This window comes from Mustela lutreola, chromosome 16 (genome assembly GCF_030435805.1).
Source record: "Mustela lutreola isolate mMusLut2 chromosome 16, mMusLut2.pri, whole genome shotgun sequence".
Taxonomy (NCBI): Eukaryota; Metazoa; Chordata; class Mammalia; order Carnivora; family Mustelidae; genus Mustela; species Mustela lutreola.
Window position 1 is genome coordinate 60,154,033 of NC_081305.1, and position 26,734 is coordinate 60,180,766.

A 26,734-nucleotide genomic window follows, 5' to 3' on the forward strand; every position below is an offset into this window, starting at 1 on the left:
TTTGGGCCAGCAACTGCAGTTGGAGTCACCGCCTGGACTCCGTTGACAATAATCCCCAGTCATCGGCCAAAATCCATCTGCCTTCTGCACGGGCCGAACCGGCCAGCTGACTAGGGATGAAGTCATTACCTCTGCTTCCTTCAAGCCGTGCATGACAGCACCGATCTCTGTGATTCCCCCAAAGGATGTAGAACTGCTTTGGGGTTCCTATCCTGAGAAAGACGGGCAATTCTAGGAGCTTCCGCTTGGTTCTTTGACCATAAGGGCCCTGATTTGTGGGCCATGAAGGTCTCTTCCAAGTATACAAGTGGGACATGGGAAAACTCAGGGTGGGTCTGTGGACCTGTCAGGGCCATTCCAAGCTGAACTCGGACTCAGACTCTGTCCATCACCTGACCAGGCCCACTGTGGTCCACTAGGCAGAACAGAAAAAATCAAAGTGCTCTGCCATCTGTAAAAATGACTGGGGGGCGGGGGACAGGTATCTCAATTTCTAAAAGCTAACCAAGGGGTGCCTGGGTGGCTCAGTGGGTTAAGCCTCTGCCTTTGGCTTGGGTCATGGTGTCAGGGTCCTGGGATGGAGACCCGCATCAGGCTCTCTGCTCAGCAGGGAGCCTGCTTCCTCCTCTCTCTCTCTGCCTGCCTCTCTGCCTGCTTGTGATCTCTCTCTGTCAAATAAATAAATAAAATTTTTAAAAATTTAAAAAAATAAATAAAAGCCAACCAAAAACCTTCTGTGTGAGAAGGAGCCTGCACAGGACCCACTGCAAGTTTTCTGGAAAGTTGTTTGAGGCCGCATAACAAAAGTCATAGAGGGTCCTCCTCCGTGACCTCGTTACTCTATCTGCAGAACCGGTCCGATCAGCTACAGCGCAGGCAAAGCTTTAGTGCACGAAGATGTCTGCTTATGGTTGTTTATAACGGCACAAACAAATAAAAAATGCCTGGAAACAACAAAGTACAAAACCATGCGTCCGTGAATAACAGTCTGACTGCTCGGGGATGAGTATCCGCAGCCAGGTAACGTTCTATTTAGGTGGGAACGATAAGCTCTTATTTTTGGCCTTTGGGCAGAGGTGTTTTGTTGTTTGTTTGTTTGTTTGTTTGTTTAAAGATTGATAATACCTCTTGTTGGCAAGAGTGTGGGAAATGTGACATTCTCGTGCACTTTTGGTGGGAATATAAATTGGCGGAACCTTTCTGAGCGTCCATGTGGCAGTCTCTCTCTGCTTAAAAAACATTCACGTTCTCTGACCCGGGGCTTTTGCGGTTAGGAGTTTCTCCTTCGGGAACATGCCCGCCAATCCACAGGCCCAGGGCACGGTGACCGTGTCTACACTGGCAAACACAGGAAACCACCCAGATAGGGGATGTGTTAAATAATTCATCCTCGGGGCACCTGGGTGGCTCAGTGGGTTAAAGCCTCTGCCTTCGGCTCAGGTCATGATCCCAGGGTCCCCCTCTCTGCCCGCCTCTCTGCCTACTTGTGATCTCTGTATGTCAAATAAATAAAAAAATATTTAAAAAATAATAATAATTCATCCTCAGCTGCACGATGAAATCCATATTTCTCCTCTGGAGTTTTGGATCATCACCTCAAGCAATCCCTGCCCAGAGACAACCCCTCTTTCCCCAAGCCCCCCAAAGTGCACCTCCCACGTCCTCCCCAGGGCGGGATCTGGCCTTGCCACCCACCCAGCTGCTCAGGCCACACACCGCAGTCACCCCTGATTCCTGTCTCCCTCTTGAGCACCTCTGACACAGCCACCGCCAGAGTATCAGCCCCTGTCTTCTGTCTCCTGGACCTTCCGACAGACTTCTAAACGGAGAATCCTGTTTCTGCTTTTGCCTCACTACGGTGATTTCTCAAGAGAGCAGCCAGAGTAATCACTTTTAAATGAATTAAAAATTAATCAAGGTCATACTTCCATACCGTGGAACATTATTCAGCCCTAGAAAAGGTGGTAACTGATCCACGCTTCCACATGGACATGTGATGCCAAGTGAAAGCAGCCACACGTAGACAGCCACATAGCAGGTGATGCCATTTATAAGAAATACCTAGAATAAGTAAATCCATGGAGATGGAGAGACTGGTGGTGGCAGATAGGAGTCTGGTGGTTGCCAGGGGCCGGGGTATAGGGGAATGGGAGCTGACTGCTGCACGGGTATGGGGATTTCTCTGGGGCTCACGAAAATGTTTTTAGCATGAGGTAGAGGTGACCATGAATAGGCTGCCTGACCCTGAGATATACACTTTAAAATGATTCGTTTTATGTTATATGAACTTGACCTCAATTAAAAAAGAGAGAAAGCCAATTAGCTCATGGCACATTCCCTGCCTAAACCCTCCCACTGGCTTCACACACAGTGAAAATAACATCCCAGGGGCGCCTGGGTGGCTCAGTGGGTTAAAGCCTCTGCCTTCAGCTCAGGTCATGATCTCAGGGTCCTGGGAACGAGCCCCGCATCGGGCTCTCTGCTCAGCAGAGCGCCTGCTTCCTCCTCTCTCTCTGCCTGCCTCTTTGCCTACTTGTGATCTCTGTCAAATAAATAAATAAAGTCGTAACAAAAAAGAAAATAAAAGAAAAGAATATCCCAGCTCTTTACCCCGCAAGGTCCCCTGTGAAACAGGCTCCACTCTAGGACCTCGTACTCTCCCTCACCTACCCCTCGCCCCAAAGCTCTGTGATGGAGGTAATATCATCTCCACTTCAAGAGGGGACCCCCAGTCCAGAGAGGGGACCTGGTCTGTGGGGACCACATGGTAATGCAGGCAGCTGAAGCCAGCCCTGCCTGATCCCGAATGAGCTAGTGACTATCAGACCATGGCACAGGCCGCTTAGACTCTCCCTCGGGATCCGGCACTGATGGCCCCGGCTGCCGAGCGTGCTGGTGGCTCAGGGCCCTCAGCTCTCAGCTCGGTGGGCAGAAGAGCCTCCCTAAGGACGCCCCCCACCAATCACAGGTTGGGGGGCGTATAAAGTCCTGCCCCCCCCCCCAACCTCAGCCCCAGAGATGCCTGGGGGATAGCTGAGGCTCAATCAGAGCTACATAGCAACACTGCTCCTTCCTCTGCCCGGCCCACTTCTTCCTGCCCTCCCAGGGCTGGTTTCCAAGGAGGCCTCCTGCCTGCTAATCTGCACTCAGAGTCTGCTTCCCCAGAACACCCCAAGACAGCTGCTTTGTCCTTGAGGGCAGGGCCGGAGGGCACAGATTTTTATCCTGGGGGCGGGGAGGTGAGGGGTGGAGGGGAGGCACTCTGGCGACAGCCCATGAATGACAGGTCAGACTTGCAATGTAGAGGATCCTACTGGAGGACCCAGCATAATGGAGAAAGTCGTGAGGCCAAGAGGCCAGTGAGGAGGCTGGGAGAGGGGCGGGAGCCTGAAGTCACACAGACAGGACAGAGAGCAGGCCAATTCCTGCAGCGGCCACTGGGTGGACTAAATGGATGATGATTAGAGACTGGCCTGGGAACTGGTGGGGTGACTGGGGAGACTCTGGCGCCCTGGGCTGGCTTCCATCTGGAGTCACTCGTCAGCTCTGGACCAGCCTGATGGGGCCGGCCCTGGCTCTGCTGGTCGCTAGCAGTGTGGCCTGGACATGATGCCTTGGTGTCTCACTCACCATTAGAGAAAACTGGGCTAAAACCAGGCCCTCTTTGTGGGGCGGCGTTCACATGGTTCAAAACGCTTGGGCACGGCCCTGGCATGGGGTGAACGCATCCTCCTGTCTACCCCAGGCTCCCTGAGTCCCTGCTAGGGGTCTGGGAAAGGCCCTGGGTCAGACCCCCTGGCTGCAGACCCATGGTGAGGGGGGCAAGTCCCTCTGCCTCTGAGCCCCAGGGCAGCAGTGGGAGGTCCTTTAAGTAACACTTGAAAAGCCTCTGGCATGGAGGGTGGTGATGACAAAGGCAGCTGCTGCTGCAGCCACCCAGGAGGTCACAGCCAGGACCTGCAGAAAGCTCCGTGTCCATGGCCATCCCTCGGCAGGCAGCAGCTGAGCCTCTGCAGGGCCAAGCCCCACCCATCCTTCGCGCTCCCAGATCTCTCCTCCTCCAGTGTTCTCTCCCTAAATGTCATCGCCATCAGCCAGCTGCCCGAGCAACGGAGAGGCTCTGTCCTTTCTCTAGAGTTCCCCGCCCCAGGCCGTCACCAAGACCTGGCACTCTCAGCCTCCCCCGTCTCCATCCTTGTCATCCCCCTACCTCCCTGCAGGTCATCCTGACCCCCAACCCCACCCCCACCCAGAGTGATTGTTTCCTCACAAGCCAGCTTGAGACCTTTGGCGGCTAGCCATGAGCCCCCTGCTGACAGCCAGGCTCATTTAGAGCAAGGCCAGGCCTGGCTATTGTATCTCCCAGGGAGTAGCACAGCGCCTAGTATACAGTAGGCCCTCAGTGAATGCTAGCCGGCTGGAGAACACACAGAACCACGAATGTATGCGGGTGCTGGCCGAGCCAGTCAAAATAACATTAATAAGAACGTGAGTGGAGTACATGCTTGCAGCTCCCACAACCTGCCAGGCACCTGTTCTAAGCCCTGGGAAGAACTCGTTTCACGCTCAAGACCGTGGTGTGTACTAGTTACCATTATCTCTCCAATTTTACTGTTGAAGAAACATCGAAGAGAGGTTAAGGAACACGCCGAAGGTCACACAGCTAGTAGGCAGCAGAGCCAAGATACCAACAGGGCTCAGGATCACAAGGACAAGCCCGCGCATCCGGAAAGCTCAGGGCCTCTGTGCTGTTCTAGCCCCAGACACCACCCTCAGACACCACTTGGAATCTTCCAAATCTCCCGCCCCTACTGCAGGGCAGGCCTGAGGCGCTTCCCCAAGGTCATGCAGCTGCAAAGAGGACTATTACCTACCTATTTGTTGATGAAGAAACTACAGGGACTCGGGCTGGGGGCTACTCTCCTGCCGCCTGCCTATTTCTGGGGACCCTGAAGAACGCTCTGAGCCCACATGGCTGAGGACCAGGATGTAGAAATGGAAGTCGGGGGGTGGGGGTGCTGGGCCGCCAGCTCTGCATGCTGTCTGCCTTCTTGGATTCTGGCTGCGGGCCCTTCGAGAACCCACCCGGGACAGAAGCTTCCAAACAGGCCAGCAGCGGCAAGGCAGTGCCTCGGGCCTGCTCGTGGGGTGGGGTGGGAGAGGGCCTAGCCACCAGGACCCCAGGGACACCCTCCCAGCCCTGCCCCCACCACAGCTATTCTGCTTTGTCCCGGCTTCTGAGGGTGCCTTCAACTGGGGGGGAGGGGGGGGTGGTTCTGCAGTCAAAATAGCTCTTGAAAATCAGTGCCCTAAGGAATAAATGCCCTTGTCACGTAAAGTGGCCTTCTCAAGTCTACCCCAGTGACATTTAGGGACTTGGATGCACTGAATTCTGGGTTGGAAGAGACATGAGGGTGAGGATCCCTCATGCCCTCAGCCAAGTCCAATGTCCAGGCTTCCCTGACTGTTCATGGCCATCCGTCCCTACTCTGCACACCTTCCCTGGCTGGCTGGGGCCGGCATGTCTCCCCGGCACAGCCCTGGCTCCAGGCCCTCACCCACATGGTCTCTCCTGCCTGGAATAAAAAGAGGGATCACACATTGAGATCTCCTGCCTCTGACTAGCAGCATGGGTGGTGCTGTCCTGTTCCCGGAAACCCTCAGGACAGACCTGAGAGGCGCCATTATCCCCATCCCAGGGAGGGAAAAAGACAAGTGAAGGAAAGAGAAACGACTCACCTGAGCATTCAAACCCAGACTGGTCTGATTCCAAAATACGTTTTCCACGCCACCCTCACCTCCCACCTCCCACACCCCTGCCTCTCTCCCTCCTCCCCCTCATCCAAATCCCACCCACACTCAGGGCCCTTCCAGGGCACCCCACTCTGTCTCACCCTGACTCCCCTTCTATAAATGCCATTTCCTCTGCTCTGAACACATTCCCCTGCTCCCATACCCCCTTCACTTTGCTGACTCCTTCATACCCTTTGGGAATCTGTTTGGGGTGTCCTCTCCTGGGAAGTCCTCCCTGGACCAGCTGGGTCAGGAGCCTCCTCTGGGTCCCCCCTCGCAGTCTCCCCCATCACAGCCCTGAGGGTTATCTCGTGGTCATTTGCTCTCCGGCTTCCTAAAGACACCCTAACCTTTCGAGAGCACGGTCCGGATCCCCTGTGCTCACCACTCTATCCTAGGCCCAGCATGGTGCAAGGCACACAGACAGTGCTCAATAAACACTTTCTGAGTGAGTGGACTTGTGAGTACAACAGGCAGCCTCGATGCATCTGCAACAGGCCAGGTCCAAGTGGCGGGCACCAGCCATAGGGCGCCGTCCCTATCTTCCCCATCCAGGCCTCCCTCCGGCAAGAAGCCTCTTTCTACCTCTACAGTCTCTGTCTGATTCTAACTCCGTGTCTTTTTCGTTCACCCAGACAATGCCTGAGCACCAGTGGAGCCAAGGGATGCTAGGGGAGCATGTGGCAAAGCAGGACCCAGGAGATGAGGCCTCTCCACCCTCTGCCTGGCCATGCTGGCCCCGTGGCATTCACCAGGCAGAGGAACACAGAGTACCTGCTGTCCTAGGCCCGGCTGGTGGATTCGCCACTGGCTGCTTGCCGGCCGGCCTCCCCACACCCACCCAGGCCACAGCCCCTTGCCCAGACCTGGCCCAGCCGTACCCGGTTGATGAGCTCGCCGACCATGCCTGTCCAGGAGCCGTTGGGCTCAGGCGCCCCGTACAGCCCATCCTCCACCAGCCGCAGGCGGTAACGGAAGCGCAGGAGCTCAGCTAGCTCACGCAGCATGTCCACACAGAAGCCCTCGAAACGCTCATTCCCAGACAGGGCCTGGAAGTTCGGCCGGCGCATGACGTATGGGTTCTCCTGGGAAGCAGCAGAGAAGAGAGGTCAGAGACTGAGCAGCTAGGGACTGCTTAAAGAGCCTGGAGCCCTGGCCGGGGCCGCCATATCAGGAATCTGCCTCCGAGAGGGACAGAGTCAGGGCACCTGTTCCTGGCCTGAAGATGCTCAAAGCGGGGTTAGGCCTGGAAGCTGCCGGCTGTTGTCTCGGGACGCCGCCCCCTCCCTGCAGATCACAGGGAGCGGTGTTCAGCTCTGCCGGCCAACTTGATGCTCAAATGCTTACCAGGGAGGCGAGTAACCTAAGAGTGAATCACACTGGAAGGAGATTATGCCAAACTGGAAGAGGGGCTTTCAAATTTCTGACCATGATCATAGTAAGAGATACATTTTACTTTGCAACGCAAGTCCTACGCACGCATATGTGTATTTAAATAGACTTTGTTCCTCAAAAGAGCCCTTACCCTTAGGGACCAAAAGGCAGCAGACCCTGATTATTTTCCCTTCTGCTCCACTTCACTTTTCTTTTTTTTTCTTTTTTAAGATATCAATATACCCAACACGGGGCTTGAACTCACAACCCCGGGATCAAGAGTCACATATTCTACTGACCGAGCCAGCCAGGTGCCCCTCTTGTCCACACGATCAGTACCGACCCCCTGAACTAACTTGATGAACTAGCAAGGGATCACAGGGTCTGCCCCACCAGGATCAAGAGCCAGCCGACATCACTGTGAGGGAAGCAGGCCCGAGATGCCAGATGGCCTGACGTCAAGAATTCTGGAATCCTCGGCTGTTTTGCAAAATGTCCTGATTATAAAGGTTAACAGCAATTCACATTCTAATACCGATTCTGGCAATGCTTTGCAAGCTAACCAAACACCTCAGACTTTGCACAGGTTTGCTACCCTGAAGCTTATTTCTGAGGGGTTCCAGTAAACTTTACTGACCACCCCCCCATGCACCAAATGAGCATAAAAGTAGAGAAAATGTGCCAAAGGCTAGTAAGATGAGGCATTAAGAAGATGATGTCGACCAAAGGGAATCTTAATCTTGACACAGTTATGTCTGAAAGGGTATGTGTATAGTGTCTCTCTGGACAGAGGAACAAAGGAAGTTAGGGCTTTGGACACAGCGGGGAGGGCTCTGGCAAGAATATCCAGGATGGTGGCCGCATACTGAGTACCAGCTAAGTGCCAGTCCCCCACCCCCAGCCCTCGAACAGATCCCTTTAACTCCTGGCAGTGACCTTACACCAGAGGCATTATCAGACTCAATTTACACATGTGGAAAACTGAGGCTCACGGAGGTCAAGCAAGGGGATTTGTTCCCCAGCTACCGGCACAATGAGGCCGAATCTCAGTATAGACTCTGGGTTCTCGGACCACTCCAAGCCCCACAGCTGAGGGGTAGTGGGATGGAGGGAAGTCAGCGCTGCTCTCTTTCCACCACGCCGCCTTTCCAAGACCCAAACTGTGGAACGGGGAGTAGGAATGTGAGATGCTGCTAATAATAGCATCAGTAGCTAGAATTTCTTGTAGGCTTGCTGTGTGACAGCTACTCCGTCAGCGTGGGAGGTCGGTATTAATACCCCCGTTTCAGAGATGAGGACACCAAGGTCCCGAGAAGTGGAGCTGTAAGTGGCTGAAATGGACAAGCCAGGCTGACTCCAAAACTCAGCTCTGAGGCCTCTGAGGCCCTGTGCTAGACGGAAGCCAAGTGGACAGAATCCGAGGGGGACGTGGGAGAAGCCAGGTAGACCCGGGACGCGGTCCCAGTGTCAAAGCTAGAGAATCAGAAATCAAGACTTCTCTAGGCAGGCACCAGCACTGGAGCTGGAAGGCTTCCTCCGTCCCCCAAGCTCTCTGGACATATGGAGCAGGGAAATGAAGCTCAGGGAGGCCCAGCGTCTCAACTGAGGCCACAGAGCAGAAGCAGGGCAGTGGGGAGGGGAGATGGGACAAAGCTGGGCCTCCAAACCCAGTTGCTTTGCACTGTGAAGTCCTCGGTCCTTCCGCCAAGGCCCAGCTGATCTCCAGACCCAAGGCTGAGACACCTGTGTTGTGGGTTTGGGATCAAGGCCTCAGCATTGGGGTCTGAACTTATAAAGGCAGAAATAGGGACTGGGGCCTATGAACAGAACTTGAGATTAGAGACCACTGATGTGGGACTCAACACAGAGCCCCAGACCACCGGAACCAAGGGTCTGACGGAGCCTCTCACGCAGGGTTTTCTGACTCCTTCAGTTTTCTGCGGAAGCGCCGCAGACAGACAGTGGGCTGGTGCTAAGTCTGATTCTGAGAATCCATCCCACAAATGGCTGTGCATCTGTACACAAAATGTATGCCCAACGGCAGCATGGCAGCACTGCTCCCAGTGGGAACAAAGACTGAAACTGCCTAATTTGGGACAGGTTAAAAAGATTATTGATGTCATCGAAGACTCCTAGGCAACTCCTAAAATAACAAGTTCTATCGGATATATTAAGAGGAAAAGGAAAAAAAACCTAGCTACAGATTGTATGTGCGTTGACGTTTCTGGAAGGATGTGGTCTCCGAGGAAAAAAAGGGGGTGCGTGGAGCGGAAGGAGCCTAGCTTTCCACTCCTCACCCCATGTGCTCTTTGAAATCTGTTTTATGTAGGTTTGTATTAACTTCAGTGCCTCCTCCAATGTGATAAATTCTTTTAATTAAAAATTTTAATATTAATTATGAAAATATTTTTAAAATTTGAAGCAGGATATTTAAGTGTGTATAGAAATGTGGATGGTCAGGAAGAGTCAGAGCAATCCTAAAGAAGAAATTGGAGGACTGAGCCTCTGGGGTATTACTACTTAATTTAAAGCTACGGTATTTGAGACAATGTGGTGTTAGTGCAAGGACAGACAAACCGACAATAGAACAGAGCTTGGCGGGGGTTGGGGGAGCGCCTGGCTGGCTCAGTCGGAAGAGTCTGTGACTCTTGATCTCAGGGTCATAAATTCAAGTCCCACACTGGGCATAGAGATTATTAAAAATAAAATCTCAAACAAAACAAAAACCATGACATAAATGTGTCCTGTCCCCCTACCTCACATGGTACATCAGGAAGATGGTAGATCTCACTGTAAAAGGTAAAACGATTAAATTTTTCAAAAACAAATAGAAGTCTGTCTTTGCGACCTTGGGGTAGGCAAAGGATTCTTAAATTCTAAAAGCATTAATCAAAAAGGAAAAAATCACAGATAAAATGGACTTTAGTAAAATTAGAAATCTTTTCATTGAAAGACTGAGGGTTCAGAAGCAAGGCACAAGGTATTTGCAGGACAAACATCCAGTGAGAAGTTAAATCCAGAATATATAAATAACTCATAAATCGGTAAAAAGATCCCATGTCCCAATTTTTGTTTAATTAAAAAAAAAGTCTCAAACAGGGGATTTCCAAAAGAAGAGTATCAAATGGCCAATAATGTAGAAAAGGTGGTTGACGTCCTTGTTAGGGAAATACAAATGAGGACCACAATGTGGTTGGTCTGGGCGTCATCCGGGTACCAAGCTTGGGGGGGCCAGGAGGACCGGACGGCAGGAGCAGAGGGCCTGGCCGGGCACTGAGACGCCGGCCACAGTGGGTTCTGGTTTATCCGGGATGCGAGCTCGGGAAGGTATGCCTTTAGTGCTGGGAGGCCAGGTGGCTTTTCTACCTCATGTGATCCTCCCACAGCCCTTCAAGGTAGGATCAGGAGACCCATATTACAGGTGAAGGTTTAGGCCAGCTGAAGTGGCAGAGGGCAAAGTCAAAAGGAGAGCGATGTCCAACCAGCCACAGGTTCACCCAAGATGAGGATGAGACATCCCAGCATGGGGAAAACAATCACGGGGACCACGGAGCGTTCTGAGAAACCTTTACAGGCAGGAGCAAGGCTGGAGGTTGAGGGAAGGCCCCACACAGCCTTACCTCCATGGGCCTTCTTGGACCTTAGCTTCCTTGTGGGGCCTCTGTCAATCTTGTGCCCAGCCACCCTTTCGGCTCCAGACCAGTGAGTTCTACCGCAGAGACAGCCTCACCCTTCCTCCATCTCGGGCCTCTCCCTGCATCCTCACTCCCAGCCTCTCTGCCAGCCTCAACACCCACATGAGCTTCCCCTCCCTCCTCCTACAACCCCAGCAAGCTCAGTCCTCACTTCCCGACCTGGAGCACCTCTCCGGAGCTCTTCTCACATCTAGAGAGGACCCTGCCCCTTCCAGCTCAACGCCCTCCAAGGGCTCAGGGAAAGGATAAGTATACCCTCCAGAGACCCCCTCCAACAGCCCCACAGCCGCCGGGCCACCCCCGTCACAGCACTTACCACTCTCTGTGCTTGCTAGGTGCCAGGCACTGTTCTAGGCCCCAGGGATAGAGCGGGGGGAAAAAGGCAGAGTCTGACCGGCTCTTGTCCCAGGCACCCAGTTAGTCTTACGCCAGAATCCCCCCATGTCCAACGCAGGCCCAGCCCAGTTTTCTGATGTCAGAAAACATCAGCGAACGAATGGGTATGTCCAGCTGTGCAGACAAAGCCACTGCTTCCACATCTGGTCTGACAAACATCTCCTAAGCCCCTGTTCTCAAAGCTCATGCTTCTCGGCATGTCCAGTCCTTCCTTCTCCATGCACCCAACTCCTACACAGCTTCTAAAAACCTGTCTAATGCTACCTCCTTTGCGAAGGCCTCTTCGAACTCTTCTAAAGCTGAGTCAGTCCCTCCTTTCTAGGTGGGGAGGGGTTCCCTCATTACCTGTGTTGGAATGGTTGTGTCCAGGTCGATCTCCTGCATCAGAATGGCATCCCCTCTCCCAGTGCCACTCAAGAATAAGGAAACCACAGAGTGTCTGACTATTCACGTACATCCAGCATTTATGTTAGGCCTGGTGCACAGCAGCTTCAGTAAATTTAGTGGAATGAATGAGTCCATCCATCCATCCATCCATCCATCCATCCAAAGAGCAATGAATCTCAGGAAGAGAACCACACTGGCTTATGGGCTTTAGGGCAAAGGGGAGACAGGTATGAGGAGGGGATGAAGCCTCCAGGATCATGGCTCAACTCCCCTGACATCCTGTCCCTGACCTCTGTCCCTGCTTCCCACCAAGGACCTCAGCTCTCTTGGCCCCTGGAAGCTTCTGGGTCTGGCCATACTGCCACAGGCGCAGAGGCGTGACTTCTCCCAGCCAGCCCAGCCCGGCCCGCTGGGGAGGCTGTTATGAGGCGTCTGGCTTCCCGTCTGCAGGCCATCTGGGCCTCCCCAGCAGGCTCACTGGCCCTTCTCCAGAGGGACACGAGGTCCTCATTAGACTGGGAGTTCCCTGGGGACGGAGAGAACAGCTCCGCGCCACATGGCTTGAGGGGGCCGCTGGGATCCTGTGGCACCTGTGGCAACCCTCTTGAACTCAGCCCTGGCAGCTGGGAGCAGCTTACACACTCGCTGAGGGCCTTGCACAGACAGCGGAGGCCAGCATGCCAGGCACTTGGCTGCTCTACAGGGCACGGCTGCCTGGCACCCCAGCCTCCAGGCCCAGCAGCTCTGGGCTGCCTCCTGCTCACTGGGGCCTGTGTGTCACCCCTTGTCCTGACCTCCTAGTGGCCTGCTGTGTCTGGTGTGAGGCAGCAGTGTGCAGGGGGAGAGGCCACAGTCTCTGAGCACATCCCCTGATTCCAACCAGGATTCGCCTTGTGACCTGTTTCCTCACCTTCAAAATGAGGAAAGTAAGACAAGACTCTTGGAATGGCTGACAGGTCTGTAAAGCAGCGCCTGGCACAGGGGATGGTGCAGGGTGGGGCACTCCATGCACACTCGCTGACCTACAAAGGCCCCTTGGTCTCTGGTCTGCTGACCACAGGAACAGCATGCACAGGGGTCCCTGGACCATGTCCCTAGTTGGTGCTCAAGTTCAAGTACAAAGGACTGCAGGTGCAGAGCACCACGGCTTCAGCTCAGGCTCTGGAGCCTCAGGGACATGACCCCTGCCCTGGCTCTGCCATGTCCTCGCTGTGGGACCGCTGGCAAGACACCTTGCCTCTCAGAGCCCTGCTTTCCACAACTTTAAGACGGACATGAAGTTGTTACATGTCAACTCCCTCACGCGGCCAGTGTGGCAAAATGACCATGCCAGCAATGGTGATTTTCGGGGGCCTACTCTGGGCCGGACACGGGGGGTGGCACCCAGCCGCACATTGTGTGGCCCCATGGACTCCCCATGACACCCACCATGTGACAGCCAGCTGCCAAAGCCTGTGCCCTCCCCTCTTGCAGGGGCCACAAAGCTGGGGACACCCTGGCCACAGTCAGGAGTTGCTGGGTGCATGGGTCACACTCCCTGCTGGTCCGCGTGCCGCCTGAACCAAGGCATCCCCCTCACTGGGACTGGGTTGGGGCGTCACTCAGGAAAGGGCCGTCCCTGCCGAGGGCCACTCACCAGAATGGTTGTGACCACCAGCGTCTTGTTGGCCAGCGTCTGCGACAGGTTGATGTCCAGGGTGGTGGCGTTCATGGCCAGGGTCCGGTTAGAGTACCATACCCCAATCTGGGGCAGAGAAGCTGCCGTGAGCATGAGGCCGGCCTGAAGATGCCTCAGCCCCCTGGGCTGCCCCCACCCCACTGGGACTCTGGAGGTCCCCCTGGCCTGCTCACCTCGCGGTGGCCCTGCCGGGACTTCTCAAGGATGCGCAGGGTATAGTTGGTCCTCTGCCCTTTGCTGTTGAACTCGACCCGCCCAGTCAGCCCGTCATACTCTACCTAGCAGGGCGGGAGGCGGGCAGAGGGGGGTGGCAGGGGCCCGGAAGTACAAGCGGGAGAGGCCCAGAGGGGAGGAGATGGAGACGGAAGAGACAGACAAGAGAGGGAGATGGACCAGGGAAGACCACAGTTAAAAGAGAAAGACGACTCCCAGCAAAAGAAAGAAGGTGGGACAAAGAAGCCGGGAGAGGGCGGCGCAGACGGGCAGAGGAAGGCCAGGAGGAGAGACCACAGAAAGGAGGAGGAAGAGGCCCAGAGAAAGCAGGCGGTGGGTGGGGTTGGTAGCAGGGGAGAGGGCAGAGGGGCCACAGGGTGGACACAGTGAGCGTCCCAGCCTGAGGCGGGCGGCCCTGCTCCCTCGGCCCTCCCCGCTCCCGGCTCACCATGCGCAGGTAGTTCATGAGGCTGGTCCCGTGGGGCCAAATGTTGGCCGACGTACAGGCCAGCGGCTTCACGCCTATCTCCTGGCTGCGGTTCAGCTCCCGGACGGCGCTCACCACCACATGCACGGCGTCAAACATCAGGGCTGCCGACAGCTGGAGGGAGGGCGGAGGGGGGGCAGGATGGCAGAGAGGCAGCTCAGCCGGGCACCCCACAGCCTCAGACAAGGCCCATCCCTCCAGGAATGTGGAACCAGGCAGGCAGGCAGTGAGGACGGGTCTCGGGGCGGTGGCGGGGGTGCCTTTCCCAGGGAATCAGATGGCTATGGGGAAAAAGTGCATGCTGCCCGCGTGTCTGGGGGAGTCATGCAGCCTCTCTCCCCGAGTCATGCAGCCACGCGTCTGTTTGGGGGAAGGGGAAGTCAAAGAGGGTTGGCCTAGATGGCCAGCCGGGTCACCTCCACAGGGAGATGTCCGCGGGCCTGAGGGCACGTCCTGCCATTTGTGTCCACATGGCTGATGCGGACACGGGAAGAGGGCCACAGCCTGATGCTCACACACGCAGGCAGGACACACACGCCTGTCTGTCCACACACAGCATGGCTGTGGCATCTAGGAGGCAGGCATGGGAGGGAGTCTGGGCCTGTGCAGCGGAAAGCTCTGAGCTGGGGGCCTGACTCTCCTATGTCCACCTCAGTCCCCTTCCCTGTAGAATGGGGATGATTGTCCTCTGCCTCCACCACGTTCTAGCATGGGGATCAAACAGGATAACGTGCACACGGGCTCAATACCGCCCGGCACCCAGTGAGTGATACCCACCGGACACCGCGCTGTGGCTGACGACCCGTGGTGTGTGCGTGTGTGTGTGCAAGAGAGTGCGTCTCTGCCGGGTCGGTGGGAGGGTCTGAACGGCTGTGTTGTGGAGACAGGTGTACACAAATGCACCTCTGCCCAGGTAGGTCCCTGATGTCCGATGGCCTGGCTCCGTGTGTATGTATATGTGTGTGTATGCAGGAACAGCGTCTCGGGGCCTTGGCGGGTAACTACGTGTCTGGGAACAAACACACATAGGTATGCGTCTTTGGTATGCTTGTATTTATTCAACATGTGTTATTGGATGCCTACCCTAAACCAGACTGATTTTGGTGCTGGGAATACAATGGTGAACAAAGAAGAAACCCCTGTCATCCTGGGACAATCTATTTACTTGCATCTATGCCTAAGCAAAATATAGAACAACCCCTGTGGTGATTAGATATGCAAGGACAGGAGCTAGGGAGAAAAATTCAGTAGGGAAGGGAGCTAAAACACTGGGCAGTTGTTTTTTTTTTTTTTTTCAGATGGGGGACCAAGGAAGGTCTTATAACTGAGGGAACGTTGGAGTGCTGACTTGGCAATGAGGGAAAGTCGCTAGTTCTCTGGGGAAGTACAAAGTAGCAGGAGGACCGAGTGCAAAGGCCCTGGGGTGGGTATGTGCTGGGGCCACACAGGCACCTGGAAGAGGCCAGTGTGGCTGGGAAGCATGAGAGATGGCATGGGAGGGCTCATAGCATGTACTCAGAAAGCGAGTGGGGGTGCCAGAGGGTTCTGAGCACCATCTGCTCGAGGTCTGAAGGGACCCACATAGATGTTTGTGTGCCTGGGGGGGAAGGCGAGTGCTCACCGCAGGACCCGGGTAGGTGCTGGCTTCACAGTTCTCCCTCCAGGACATGTTGAGGCTGCGCACAAACTCCGGGTAGAAGGGATGTGAGGTGTTGAACATGGAGAAGCCCAGGATGTTGGACGTGTCCTCCACAATCCCGTCCAGGTGCAGGATGGGGAAGTCCTGGGACCCAGAGGAAGGCGTGAGGACTGGGGCCGGGCCTTGGGCAGGCCAGACACCACGGGAGGGGCGGGGGACCAGAGGAGCTCAATGGGGTACGCACCATGGTGGTGAGGATGTACTTGTAAAACGCTGAGGTCATTCCCAGCTCTGAGGCCTGGAGAACACAGGGCGGTGCGGACGCAGTGGGAGAAATGAAGAGCCATGGGCCGAGCAGAGGAGACGCCGAGAGAGGGAGAGAGATATAGAGACAGGCATAGCGAAGACACCCGTGGGAGACGCAGTAAGAGACACCCCGAGACAGAGACAGGGAGAAGAAGATGTGTGGGGGCAGAGGGAGATCTCGGTCCCTACTGTCGCACTGTGTGGACTGGTGCCCCAGGTGAGATGGAGGTCTCCGCAGAGGAGAAAAGGGCACCCTCGGATGCCCACACCTCTCTTTAGGGCACTTATAAGACTGCCTTCTGGAGACAGGCAGGCACAGAGATGCCTTAGAAACGGGGCAGGCTGGGAGGGTACCCTGAACCTTAGCCTTCTCCCCGCACTGCCCCAAAGTCGAGTGTGGGCTGCTCCCATGTGGGGCTCAGCCTGCTCACGGGCCAGGTAAGTCACCCCCCTTCTTCACAGTCCTCAAGAAGAACAAAATGAGAAGGCCTCTCCCTACCAGGGGTGTGGGAACCCTGTCCCTGCTATGGTCATTAGAACAGTAAACGGCATCAGCCTGCATTGCCGGAGTGGCAGGTACTGTCCTCCTGAGGGCTGGGGACGTGCAGGCTCGAGAGCAAAGTGACCACTGGTCACTCGGCTATGGGACCCCAGCCCAGGCCTGCCTGCCTCCCTCCGAAGCCTGAAATCCTTTCTCTAAGCCTTCCTGCCTCGAAGGCCCTATGGATTCTGTCCACACATCTTCCTGTGTGCTATGATCAGCAGTAACATGGTTATTGGAAGGGTGCAAGGAAGCAATGGGTGATGAATGAACATAGGTCACCACTGGCGGGCATGAGGCGGGCCTCTGGGGGCAGGTCCCAGCACTATACCCCGCCTGGGTACCCCTGAGCCAGCCCATTTCCTCCCCCCGCCCCAGAACCCCAGCTCCTTTGGCTACAAAATGATTATCACACCCACCCAGTAGGGTGGGTGGGAGCCAAATTCAAGGGCCCCTACGTGGCAGGACAAGCACTTAGTGAAGATCACAGGGAGCTTCCACAGCAGCCATCCACTGAGGCAGCCAGTGTGCAGAGAGGGGAGGTGACTCTCCAGGGCCCAATGAGGGGTGCAACCAGGAAGCAGCAAGCTAATCATTTGTGTTTAGGAAGTGGGTCTCCACGCCCCATGGGATCACTGAGGCATGTGGGCATGGGGTGACTTGCTCTGTGATGCCACGTTTCTACCCCGACTCTGCAGGGAATCAGGGATGGGGGGACCCACCTTACGGAGGATGAGGTGGGAGATGGACGCGTTGGCATCAATGATGATGGTGGACACCTTGTCGTCGCGGATCTCCTTGAGCAGCGGTGTGGGGTCCCGGCTATCGTCCAGCATCCTCACCGACAGCGTCTCCTTGGAGATGAGGAAGCCACGCACCAGCTCCTCCAACCGCAACAGGCCTGGGGAAGCCAGAGGGCCCGGGTCAGAGTCCACGGCAAGTGCCCGGTGTAGGGGAGCCTGGAAGGGGACGAGGGCTTCACTGCCCAGAGCATGGTGGCTCTCTTGGGGGTACTGGGTCCCGGGACCCCGAGCTCAACCTCCAGGCGACGGTCTCCTGCCTCCTTTCTGCCTTCTGGGATGTGTGACAGGGATTTCACAGTTCGCTTGTGCAAGCCACATTCCACTCCTGTCATGCAAGCCACCACCAGCCTGCCTGGGGCTCAGACCTGAACCCTGATGGCAACCCAGCCTCCCTGCTTCCGCTATCTCCCACCCACACCCAACATGCCAGGCTCCACCTGCAGAACAAGGCAGAGCCCACCGTGCAGGGGTGGAGGAAGGGGGCACCTGAACCACAGCCTTCTCTCAGCCCTTCCAACAGCCACACCTGCCCCCAAGGCTATCCCTGAAAGGGCAGCCACAAGCGAGTGAAGCCAAGGTGTGCCTCCTCCTGTGCAAACTACCCCGCCCCATGTGGGAACCTTCCAGACTGACACAAGGCCCCGCGTGATCGTGGCTCCTGTACGTGCTGCTTCATGGCTCCCACACACGGGCATGGGCTCACTGGGAGGTTTCTCGAGCCTCTCACAGGGGCCACACGCCCCTGGGCCCTTGGCCTCTGCCCGGCCACACACCCTACCTCTCCCTGACCCCCAACACCTCCCCAACCTTCAGGTCCCACTCAGAGGCCCCTTTTTCCGTGACCCGGGCTCTGAGCCTTCTGGACCCAGGTGGGATTCCCTTCTCTGTGCTCCAACAGCACCCCACAGGACCACTGATGGTGCTCGGCTGCCATGGTCCCCTGCTGGCCCTGGAGTGACCTCAGGGACCACACCCAGTGTGCACCCACCAGGGCCTAGCAGGGGTCTTGCACGTGGGTGCCCATCAGTAGCTGAGGACCAGATGATCTCTTTTTTTTTTTTTTTTTTTTTTTTTTTTTTTTTTTTTTTAAGCACTATACTGAATTTTAATTTGAATCTAGCTTCTCCCCAGATGATCTCTTTAGGGTGATGGTGGGGCGTCTGGGTCGCTGAAGGGGAAGGATGGTAGGGGACTAGGGGAGCTTGTGCTGTGTGGGAAACCAGTGCTCTTGGGCAGGGGAACTGGGGGGAATAAAAAACAAAACATCCAGCTCTCCCTCACACTCGGCCTTGGCGCAGATGAGGCTGGCCGAGGGGTAGTTGAAGGACTTGAGGATGCGGGAGACCGCCAGGCTGACGTCCTCGTTACTGGGGTACAGGCTGACAGATGCGAAGCGCAGGTACTGTAGGCGGGGCGTCTCCTCAGGACCCACTTTGATGTGGGGGATCTGGACAAAGAAGGAGCCTTTGCTTCTGCCCTGTTGCCCCCTGCCTGTCCTGTTGCCCCCTGCCCCCGTCCAGCCTCGCCTCCCAGGGACCCACCCCTGCCCTGCCCCACGTTCGGCTTACCTCCTTCTCCCCACAGATATGGCTCATGGTGGAGGCAGACGCAGGGCTGGAGGAGGGCCCCAGGACAGACACGACTCCCTTGGGAAGGATCTGACACACTGCAAGGGGTGGGGAGAGACAGATGGCGATCAGGGGCCCTCCTCTCCGTCCTCACCTGGCCCAGAAGCACCTCTGATGCTTGGAGCAGCCCGATCCCCCTTGGCCACCCCAGACCCCGAGGCCCAATCCCTGACCCCACCCACTGCATTGAACAAATAGAGAGATGGGGAGAAATGGCAAGAGCAGTGGGTCAGACCAAGAGAGAAACAACGGAAGGACAAAGAGAAAAGAGCAGGGGCCTCCTGGCAGCAAAGCTGGTGCCTGCTTCCCCAGCCTCTCTCTTACTCCCCCTTTCTAACCATGCTGCAACCTGGGGTATGTCCCACAGCCCCTCTACCCCAAACCCACAGCCAAGGCCCCTTCTCTGCCCCACATCCCAAACATGGTTCTTCTCTTGCATTCACTCACTTCTCTTTCTTCTGATTTCTTTCCCCTTAAATACATACACTTCTCAACACTAGGAAGTAGGAGTTGTTCCTTTTGTCTGCCTGGTGCCCCTTCCCATGGCAGAACCCTAATTTTCCTCAGGGAACCGTAGGTTTCCCAGGATTGGCCGGCACCCAGTCCAGTACCAGAACCATGCTGTCCTGGCCACAGTGATCAGTGCAGAGATAGGGACAGGCTCAAACCAGGCCATCAAGAGCCTTCCCCAGGTTTCTGCTACAATTATGACTAAGTGTGCTATCCTGGTAAGATAGAAGCTTTGAGCTGTTTGGCCGGGATATTAGTGAAAGTGTTCCTGAAAATGAAACCAACTTAGAAGAAATTAGGGCCCACAAAGACACAGAGATTCCTGGGACATCATTAAAGTTCCTGGATCAAGCCATGCCTGAAACAACCCTGGGACATCATTGGAGTACCTGGATCTAATCATGCCTGAAACAATCCTGGGATATCATTTCAGTACCTAGATCAAGCCATGCCTGAAATTAGTCCCTAGGCCTTCTAGTGTCATGAGCTGATAAGTTCCCTTTTTCCCTTAAAGCAGCTCGAGTGGGGCTTCTGCCACATCCAACTAAAAGCCTCATAACTAAATCCCTTACCTTCTTCCAAACTTGATTCTTCTGTGCCTTCCATATTGGTAAGGCCACATATGCACAAAGCAAATACTTGGAACAATCCTTGCCTTCAATCCTTCTCTCAATAGGCAAATTAGTCAACAAATCTTGTCTCTTTTTTGTCCTCATATTTTCTTACATCTGTTTCCTTCTCTTTGACCCCCTCCTCCCCTGCCCTACTTTAGGGCTCTCATCTCACACATGCAACAGTCTCCTCACTAATCATCCAAATCTAGCCTCCAGATTCACCTTCCAGAAGCCCAGGTCCCTAGCCTAAACTCATCAATGGCTCTCATCTGCCTAGAGGTGAGGATGGCGCCTTTCAGCCTGTCACTGTAGGCCTCCTTGAACTGACCTGCCCAACAGCCCAGCCTCACCTCCTATTGCTCCGTTACACTTCAGCCCAAGAGTCTCTCACGATCCCTCCAAACATGTCCTAAGCCCAGGTAGTCGGGACGGGGCAACCCCACACCCTATTCCTTGGCTCCATATACCCACCTCCTCGGCTCCAGCTTCAGAGTATAGGCATATGCCTGGAACACCATCTGCTTCCTTACTCTCCATCCCAGCTTCTCCCAGTTTGTGTTCTGTGCCACACCAGTCGGGAAAAGTACAAGAAACACTGTATCCCATTCTTCCTCTCACTGATTTGAAACATGCATGAATATAACAAAGGCTCTGATAAGGCCTGTAAGAAATCAGCCACTCGAAAACACACTGAAGACAGCATCTCCTGAGGGTATACCAAGCCAGCATGTCTGTTCAAGAGATACCTATTAACATTCACTTGATCTGTTAGGATCCAGCAAATACTTATGCACCCCTACTATGTGGCTACAGGGCATACTTTGAGCAATCCCACTCCTTCTATATCCTGCTCAACTTTCAGAGCTCAGACCTTTTGCTGTCCCTGCCCCTGAGGTCCCCTGGCCTCGGTGGCCATGCCCATCCTTACTCAGCTCTAGGGCCTTTGTCCCTGGCCAGCTTATCTTTCAAATGAGGTCTTCAGCTCCTATAGGGTAGGGGTGGGGCTGGCGCTCTCCCCACCCCCTCATGCCCCGAAGCACCATCTCTGGGAAGGGGAAGGCAGAGCAGACAAGGAAGGAAGGAGCAGGTGGAGCTAGAAAGCAAGCAAGCAAGCTGAGAAACAGACTGAGGGCTACCAGCCTGCCCTGCCTCACCCCACGCCCCCTGTGGCCCTGCTCACTGGTGTCCGTGGTCTCGTACTGGCTGTCCCGCTGAAGCTCAAAGATGTCTACTTCCACCCGGGCCTTGGCTGGGACCTCGATGATCCCGTTGATCTGCTCCCGGGCCAGAGCCAGGGCCAGACGCTCACCGCGGCCACACACTGTCTGGTCGTCCAGGATTGCAGCTGAGGGGACACAGGGGTTGGGGACCAGACTCCTGGGTCCTGAGAAAGGAGAGGGTGGGGTCCTACACCCCTGGGCTCTGAGGTGGGGGTGGGGATGCAGACATAGGGGTCTAGGCTCCTGGATCTAGGGTTGGACAGAGCTGAAGTTCTGGACTGCTAGGTCCAGGAGGAAGAAGCTGGGGACTGCTGTTCCTTGTTGCTGAGGGAAGCTGAGACCTAAAGCCCAGATTCCTGGGTTCTGAGGGACTGGCCTGCTAGGGAGGGTCTCTGCGGGGGCGGGGCAGGGGCTGTAGGGCCTCACCCATGCGCAGTGATGAGAGCACCTGGCAGCTGGGGCTGGCGAAGGCAACAATCAGCAGCAGCAGCAGCTCAGCCGGCATCTTCCTCCCCTCCTCATGGGGACGCAGCTGCCGCGGCCCCCACTTGCCACCTGCAGGGAGCCCCCGCCCATGGGGAGACTGCTGACATGGGGGGCCTCAGAGCCCTTTGGAAGACTTCGAGACGGGGCGGTGACCACAGACCCCGGGACATTGTGGGTGAGCTCTGAAGGGCCCTGCCCTTGTCAGAAGCTGACAATACAGAGGGCATTACTATGAAGGAAATTCAGGCTCTGAGAGCACTACCAGTGAAGAGCTCCCAGCGCTGAGTGGGACAGGCACTGCAGGACATTCACAGCTACCAAAATGGGAGGGATCTCAGGTAAGAGCAAATTCCAAGGACCAACCCCACTGCAAAAGAAAACCAGGAATTGCCACCCCCCCACACCCAGTTCCACCCCTGTCTCTGGGCAGGCAGCTGTTACTAAGCAACAGAAACTGGCTGGAGAGGATGCTGTGGTTGCTAGGCAACCCCATCCCAGGCCTCACTTGCCACTTTCCTGACGTCCCTGGCTCCCACAATCCCACGGGGAGAGAGGCCTGGACATCCGGGGTCTGGAGGGGAGAGTATCCGGGAGTTAAGGAAACTTGGAAAGAGAGGGAATGATGGCGAAAGATGGAGACACACACAGAGGCACACAGATGGAGGCAGATGGATGGACCCAAGGCAGCCAAGGGCTAAAAAAAAAAAAGTAGAGAGAGAAAAGGGAGAAACAGAGGGACAAAAATAGGAAAAGAGGCTGAGGCAGAGAAAATACAGAGACTCAGAAAAGGGGAAAGAGAAAAACAGGCAGAAATACAAGAACAAGAAGATCAGAAGACAGGAAAAGGGGGGATAGAGATGGAGAAGAGAGCGGAGTTTCTGGGAGGTAAGGACAGGCCTAGGGAAGAGGCAGGAAGGCAGGGAGCCATGGGGGTGGAGAAAGGGCAGAATGGGGAGAGGAACACAGGACAGGCAGCAGAGAGGGAAATCAAGGCAGCAGAGAGACACAGAATAGAACAGGAAGACAGAATGGAGAGAGAACACAACCCCGCTTGAGATGCCACCAGAAGCAGCTGGAAGGGAAGAGTGAGGAAGGCAGGTAGGAAGCTGTCTGATAAAGCAGGTGATGCGCTGCAACCCCCAAGCCAGCTCTGGGGAGTTGAGGAGGAGGGGGAGACACTGCATCTCTGCTCCCCATAACAGCTCCAACCCCATGCAGTTGGAGTCCCTAGGGAAGCCCCAGGCTTCTGAGGAGCACCTGCCCACCCCCACCCCCACCCAGGGAAGGGATGAGTTGGGCTAGATGCACAGCTTCTCCTGGCCAAGAGCCATACCCTGATGGAAGGAATATTGGGTATCCAGGGTAGAGGGTTACTGTGAGGCCCAGAGTGCTATGAGGTGAGCCGGGGGTGGGGGGGTGGGGAGGGAGGGGTCTTCTTGCACCCCTCCCCGATCCCCATAGAAGGGGGGCTTGAGCTGGTGAGAGAGCAGAAAGAAACCTGCCAGTGGAGTGTGGAGGCACAACAAGCAATGAATGCTTCAGACCATCCCAGCAGCCAGGGAAACCTAGGCCAGGGCAGCAGGAGGCCATCAGTCCCTGCTGTGCCCCGACTCCCACCTGACCTTGAGCAGGTCCCTCTCTCGGGGCCTCTGCAAAAGGCAGGCTGTGGGTGGAAGGGCATCTTGGACAGACTGGGGGCCGCAAATGGTCATCTGGATCTGAGGTGAAGGCTTCAAGGGTGGAGGAGCAAGGCAAGTTGGAGACCAGGAAAAAAAGTCTCCAGGGGAGGGCTGTAGAGGGTGGGGCTCAGAGAGAGACAGGAGCCCAAGGGGGTCATCCCGAGACACCAAGGGCTTCTGGGGGCAAATAGGGGAACAGACACTGGAGGGGAGGGAAGCCCGAGGGAGAGCCTGGGGCCAGGTGGGCAGGGTCCCACAGGTGGCAGACAGGGGCAGGGAGCAGAAAAAGTGCAGGGGAGCGGACGGACAAAGACCTAACGTGAAGGCACAGACAGAAAGACAGACCAAAAGGAAGTAAGAGAGAAGAACACACACATGTTACCTAGGAATGAGACACCAACAGAAACAGAGACAAGATGGCCTGCGTGAGGCAGGGAAGCAGACAGGCCTGAGCCCCACAGGCCCGGACACTCAGGCAAAGCCAAATAAAGGTGGAAGCATAGCAGCCAAGTGGGCAGAAGGAGCCGAGTGAGGGCCCCGCCAGGGGAGGGAGACAGACAAGCGGGCAAGCAGGAGACATGGCCAAGGTGAGAAGGGAAATCGGTGAGACAAATGGGGTGAGGAAGAGGGCAAAAAAAAAAAAAAAAAAAGCTAAACCAAACAACAGACCACAGGTGCAAAGGATTACAGGGAGGAGAAAAATCGCTAAACTCTGAAAAGGAAGAGGGCCAGGTGGAAAGAGGAAGGGACCAGGGGGACAGGCACAAACTAGAAGAGGGACAGTGAGGGCCAGGGAGGGAAATGAGGTGGGAAGGAAAAGCAAGTAACCTGGAGAGGCATAGGCAGGGACAGGGCAAGCGCCCACGGAAGGGAGCCTGGTTCACACTGAGGTGCATCCACCCAGGGGGTCTGGAAGAGGGGTGGTCAATCCTCAGAGCCCACAAACCCCAAGGCATGGGGAGGGATGAGGACCGAAGGCCAGCCCAGGGCGCAAAAATGAGCGGGGAAGGGCGTAGGACCACCAAGGAAAAGGCAAAGTGGGCCCCAGAGTGGCTAAGGATAGAAGAGTGAATTTGGGGGAAGAGGGCGGAAAAGTGAACAGGAAGACAGCCTCCAAGTGCAAGGGCAGAGGAGGAGGGCAGGGGAGCAAGGCCACAGGCAGAGCACGGAACGGACGGAGAGAAGTGGATAGAGAGCCACACCTGGTGGTGTGGGCACCACCAGAAGAGCCAGACAAGACACAGGGGAGTTTTGAGAGAGAGAGCGAGAGATCAACAGAGAGACACCAAGAAAGAGTTAGGCTAACAGCAAAGAAGAGAGAAGTTGGACAGAGTCAGAGAGAAGCCCAAGAGAACACGAAATGGAGATTGTAAAACATAGACATTCCAGGAGACGGAGAGCGGATGGGATAGGGATAGGCCCATGGCAGGCGGAGAGGACGAGCCTTGGAGGAAAGAAGAGAGATGGAAAGAGAGAGAGAGCAGAGCCGGTCACCACGGGACCAGGGCTGGAGAAAGCAGGGGCGGAGACTGGCTGAGAGTCCCGGACAAGGAGTGCGCCCACAAGTAAGAGCCAGGCAGCCCCTCAGGACCCCAGAGGCTCGGGGCTGGGGGTGAGGCTGAGCTATGCACCCAGAAGAACGGTGAGAAGAGGCTGAGGGGAATGGCGGTTGGGAGATGGGGGACACAAGGCAGGCCCCTACTCAGGGAGGAGCAGGGGAAAGTGGGGGCCCCACCAGGCAGCCATGAGCCCAGCCTTCCAAGACCCAGGCTGGCCCCAGCCCAACCCCCGCCCCGCAGACACTCACGGATCCTGGTGGGACGGAGGGCTGGGCTCCCTCGAGGCCCGAGAAAGACAGCGGGGAGATGCTCTGGCGCTGGGTGGTGGTGTGGCTGGGGCGGGGGGAGAGGGCAGTCCACAGGGCCCCCTCCCCCGCCACCGAGAGTGGCCCCCAACTAGTCCAAAACGGGGCTCCCCGGGAGCAAGGAGGAAGGACAGGTGGAAGCAGAGAGGGCGGGCCGGGGCAGGGAGGAAGGGGAAAGGAGAAAATGGAGGAGAGAAGGGGAGAGAGGAGAGGGGGAAGGAGCAAATGGAGGGGAAGGAGGGAGGAAAGGAGGAGAGGAAGGTGAAAACGGAAGGGAGGGGGGCACAGGCAAAGCCGGGGGAGGGGGAAGCCGGCCCAGGAAAGGGCCCCCGCCCCCTCCCCTAGCCGGGCCGGCCTGGGGGGGCCACGGGGGGTGAGGACTGGCTGGAGACCAGGAAGCCGGCCATCAGGAGGAGTGGGGGAGGGGAGGACTGGATTGGGGGGAGGGGGCCACCCCTTCCCCCCTCCCCCCAAAGCCTTGGCCCTGCCCTGGATGAGGCGAGGGCCTGGAGTCCTCAAGCCCTCAGCCCCCAAGGGAAAAACATGCTAGGGGTGGGGAGAAGCAGAAGGGTGGAGGGGCTGGAGATGATGGGGTGCTGGAAGACCCAGAGCAGAGAGGGGGGCAGGAAAGGTGGAAGGGTAGGGAGGAGGGAGAGGAGGAAGGAGGGAAGGATGGAGAGGAGCAGGTGGAAGAGGAAGGCGGAGGAGGGTGGGGTGTCCCGGGGGCGCCCGGTGCAGGGCCTCAGTGGGAGGGCCTGGCCACGGACTTCGGGTCCCCTGCGAGGCGCAGCCACCGGCTCTGGGTCCTCAGCTGGGCCTGCCTCCCTGCTGCTGGCCACCGCTGCCACCTCCACTGCCGCCACCGCCGCTGCTGCCAACACCACCACCACCACCACCACCACCACCTCCACTGCCGCCACCTCTCCTTCTCCCCTCCGAGGCCGCGCCTGCCTGCCCGCCCGCCTGCTGCCCGCCGCCCGCCCGCGCTGGGTCCTGGAGCGCGCGGGGGGGGGGGGGGGGGGGGAAGCTGAGGGAGGGAGGCAGGGAGGAGGGCGGGCAGGAGGAAGGGAGGGCAGCAGGCGGAGAAAGAGGAGGGAGGGGAGTCAGGGGGGAGGGGGAGCCTGTATTGGTCGGGGCTGGGGGGCCCCCGCGAGGAGAATGCTGATGAGGGGAAGGCACTGCATTGGACAGAGGGCCCACCCCTGGGCCACCCCCTCCACCACCATGCCACCGCCCTGCCCAGGAGCCCATGGAGATGAGAGCAGGGAGACCTGAGGAAAAGGCCATGGGGCTGGGGCTGGGGGTGGGGCAGGGTGCTACAGAGATAAAGAAAAATGAAAAGGAATAGCAAGACCATCAAAACTCACAGAGGTGAGCCAAGGTCCATAAACCTCACAAGGACAAGAGCAGGGAAAAGCCCG

At 56.4% G+C, this 26,734-nt stretch overlaps 1 protein-coding gene across 4 annotated transcripts in view; it reads right to left on the minus strand.

The window, feature by feature from the left end:
* GRIK5 (glutamate ionotropic receptor kainate type subunit 5) overlaps positions 1–26,284 on the minus strand; it is a 51,885-nt gene extending 25,601 nt beyond the window's left edge. Inside the window, exons 1-12 of one of the 4 annotated variants that reach the window (XM_059150983.1) lie at positions 25,257–26,284; positions 21,711–21,839; positions 21,245–21,409; positions 18,881–18,978; positions 18,594–18,759; positions 17,232–17,410; positions 15,907–15,960; positions 15,645–15,806; positions 13,985–14,137; positions 13,497–13,601; positions 13,282–13,389; positions 6,675–6,878 (exon numbers count right to left, since the gene is read on the minus strand). In XM_059150983.1, the coding sequence (XP_059006966.1) occupies positions 6,675–6,878; positions 13,282–13,389; positions 13,497–13,601; positions 13,985–14,137; positions 15,645–15,806; positions 15,907–15,960; positions 17,232–17,410; positions 18,594–18,759; positions 18,881–18,978; positions 21,245–21,409; positions 21,711–21,789 (1,473 nt within the window). In that variant the 5' untranslated portion in view covers positions 21,790–21,839; positions 25,257–26,284. Of the gene's footprint in view, positions 1–6,674; positions 6,879–13,281; positions 13,390–13,496; positions 13,602–13,984; positions 14,138–15,644; positions 15,807–15,906; positions 15,961–17,231; positions 17,411–18,593; positions 18,760–18,880; positions 18,979–21,218; positions 21,410–21,710; positions 21,840–25,256 lie in introns of those variants that run through there. The other 3 variants (XM_059150984.1, XM_059150985.1, XM_059150986.1) reach the window with 3 other exon arrangements.
* Between the last annotated feature and the right edge of the window lie 450 nt (positions 26,285–26,734).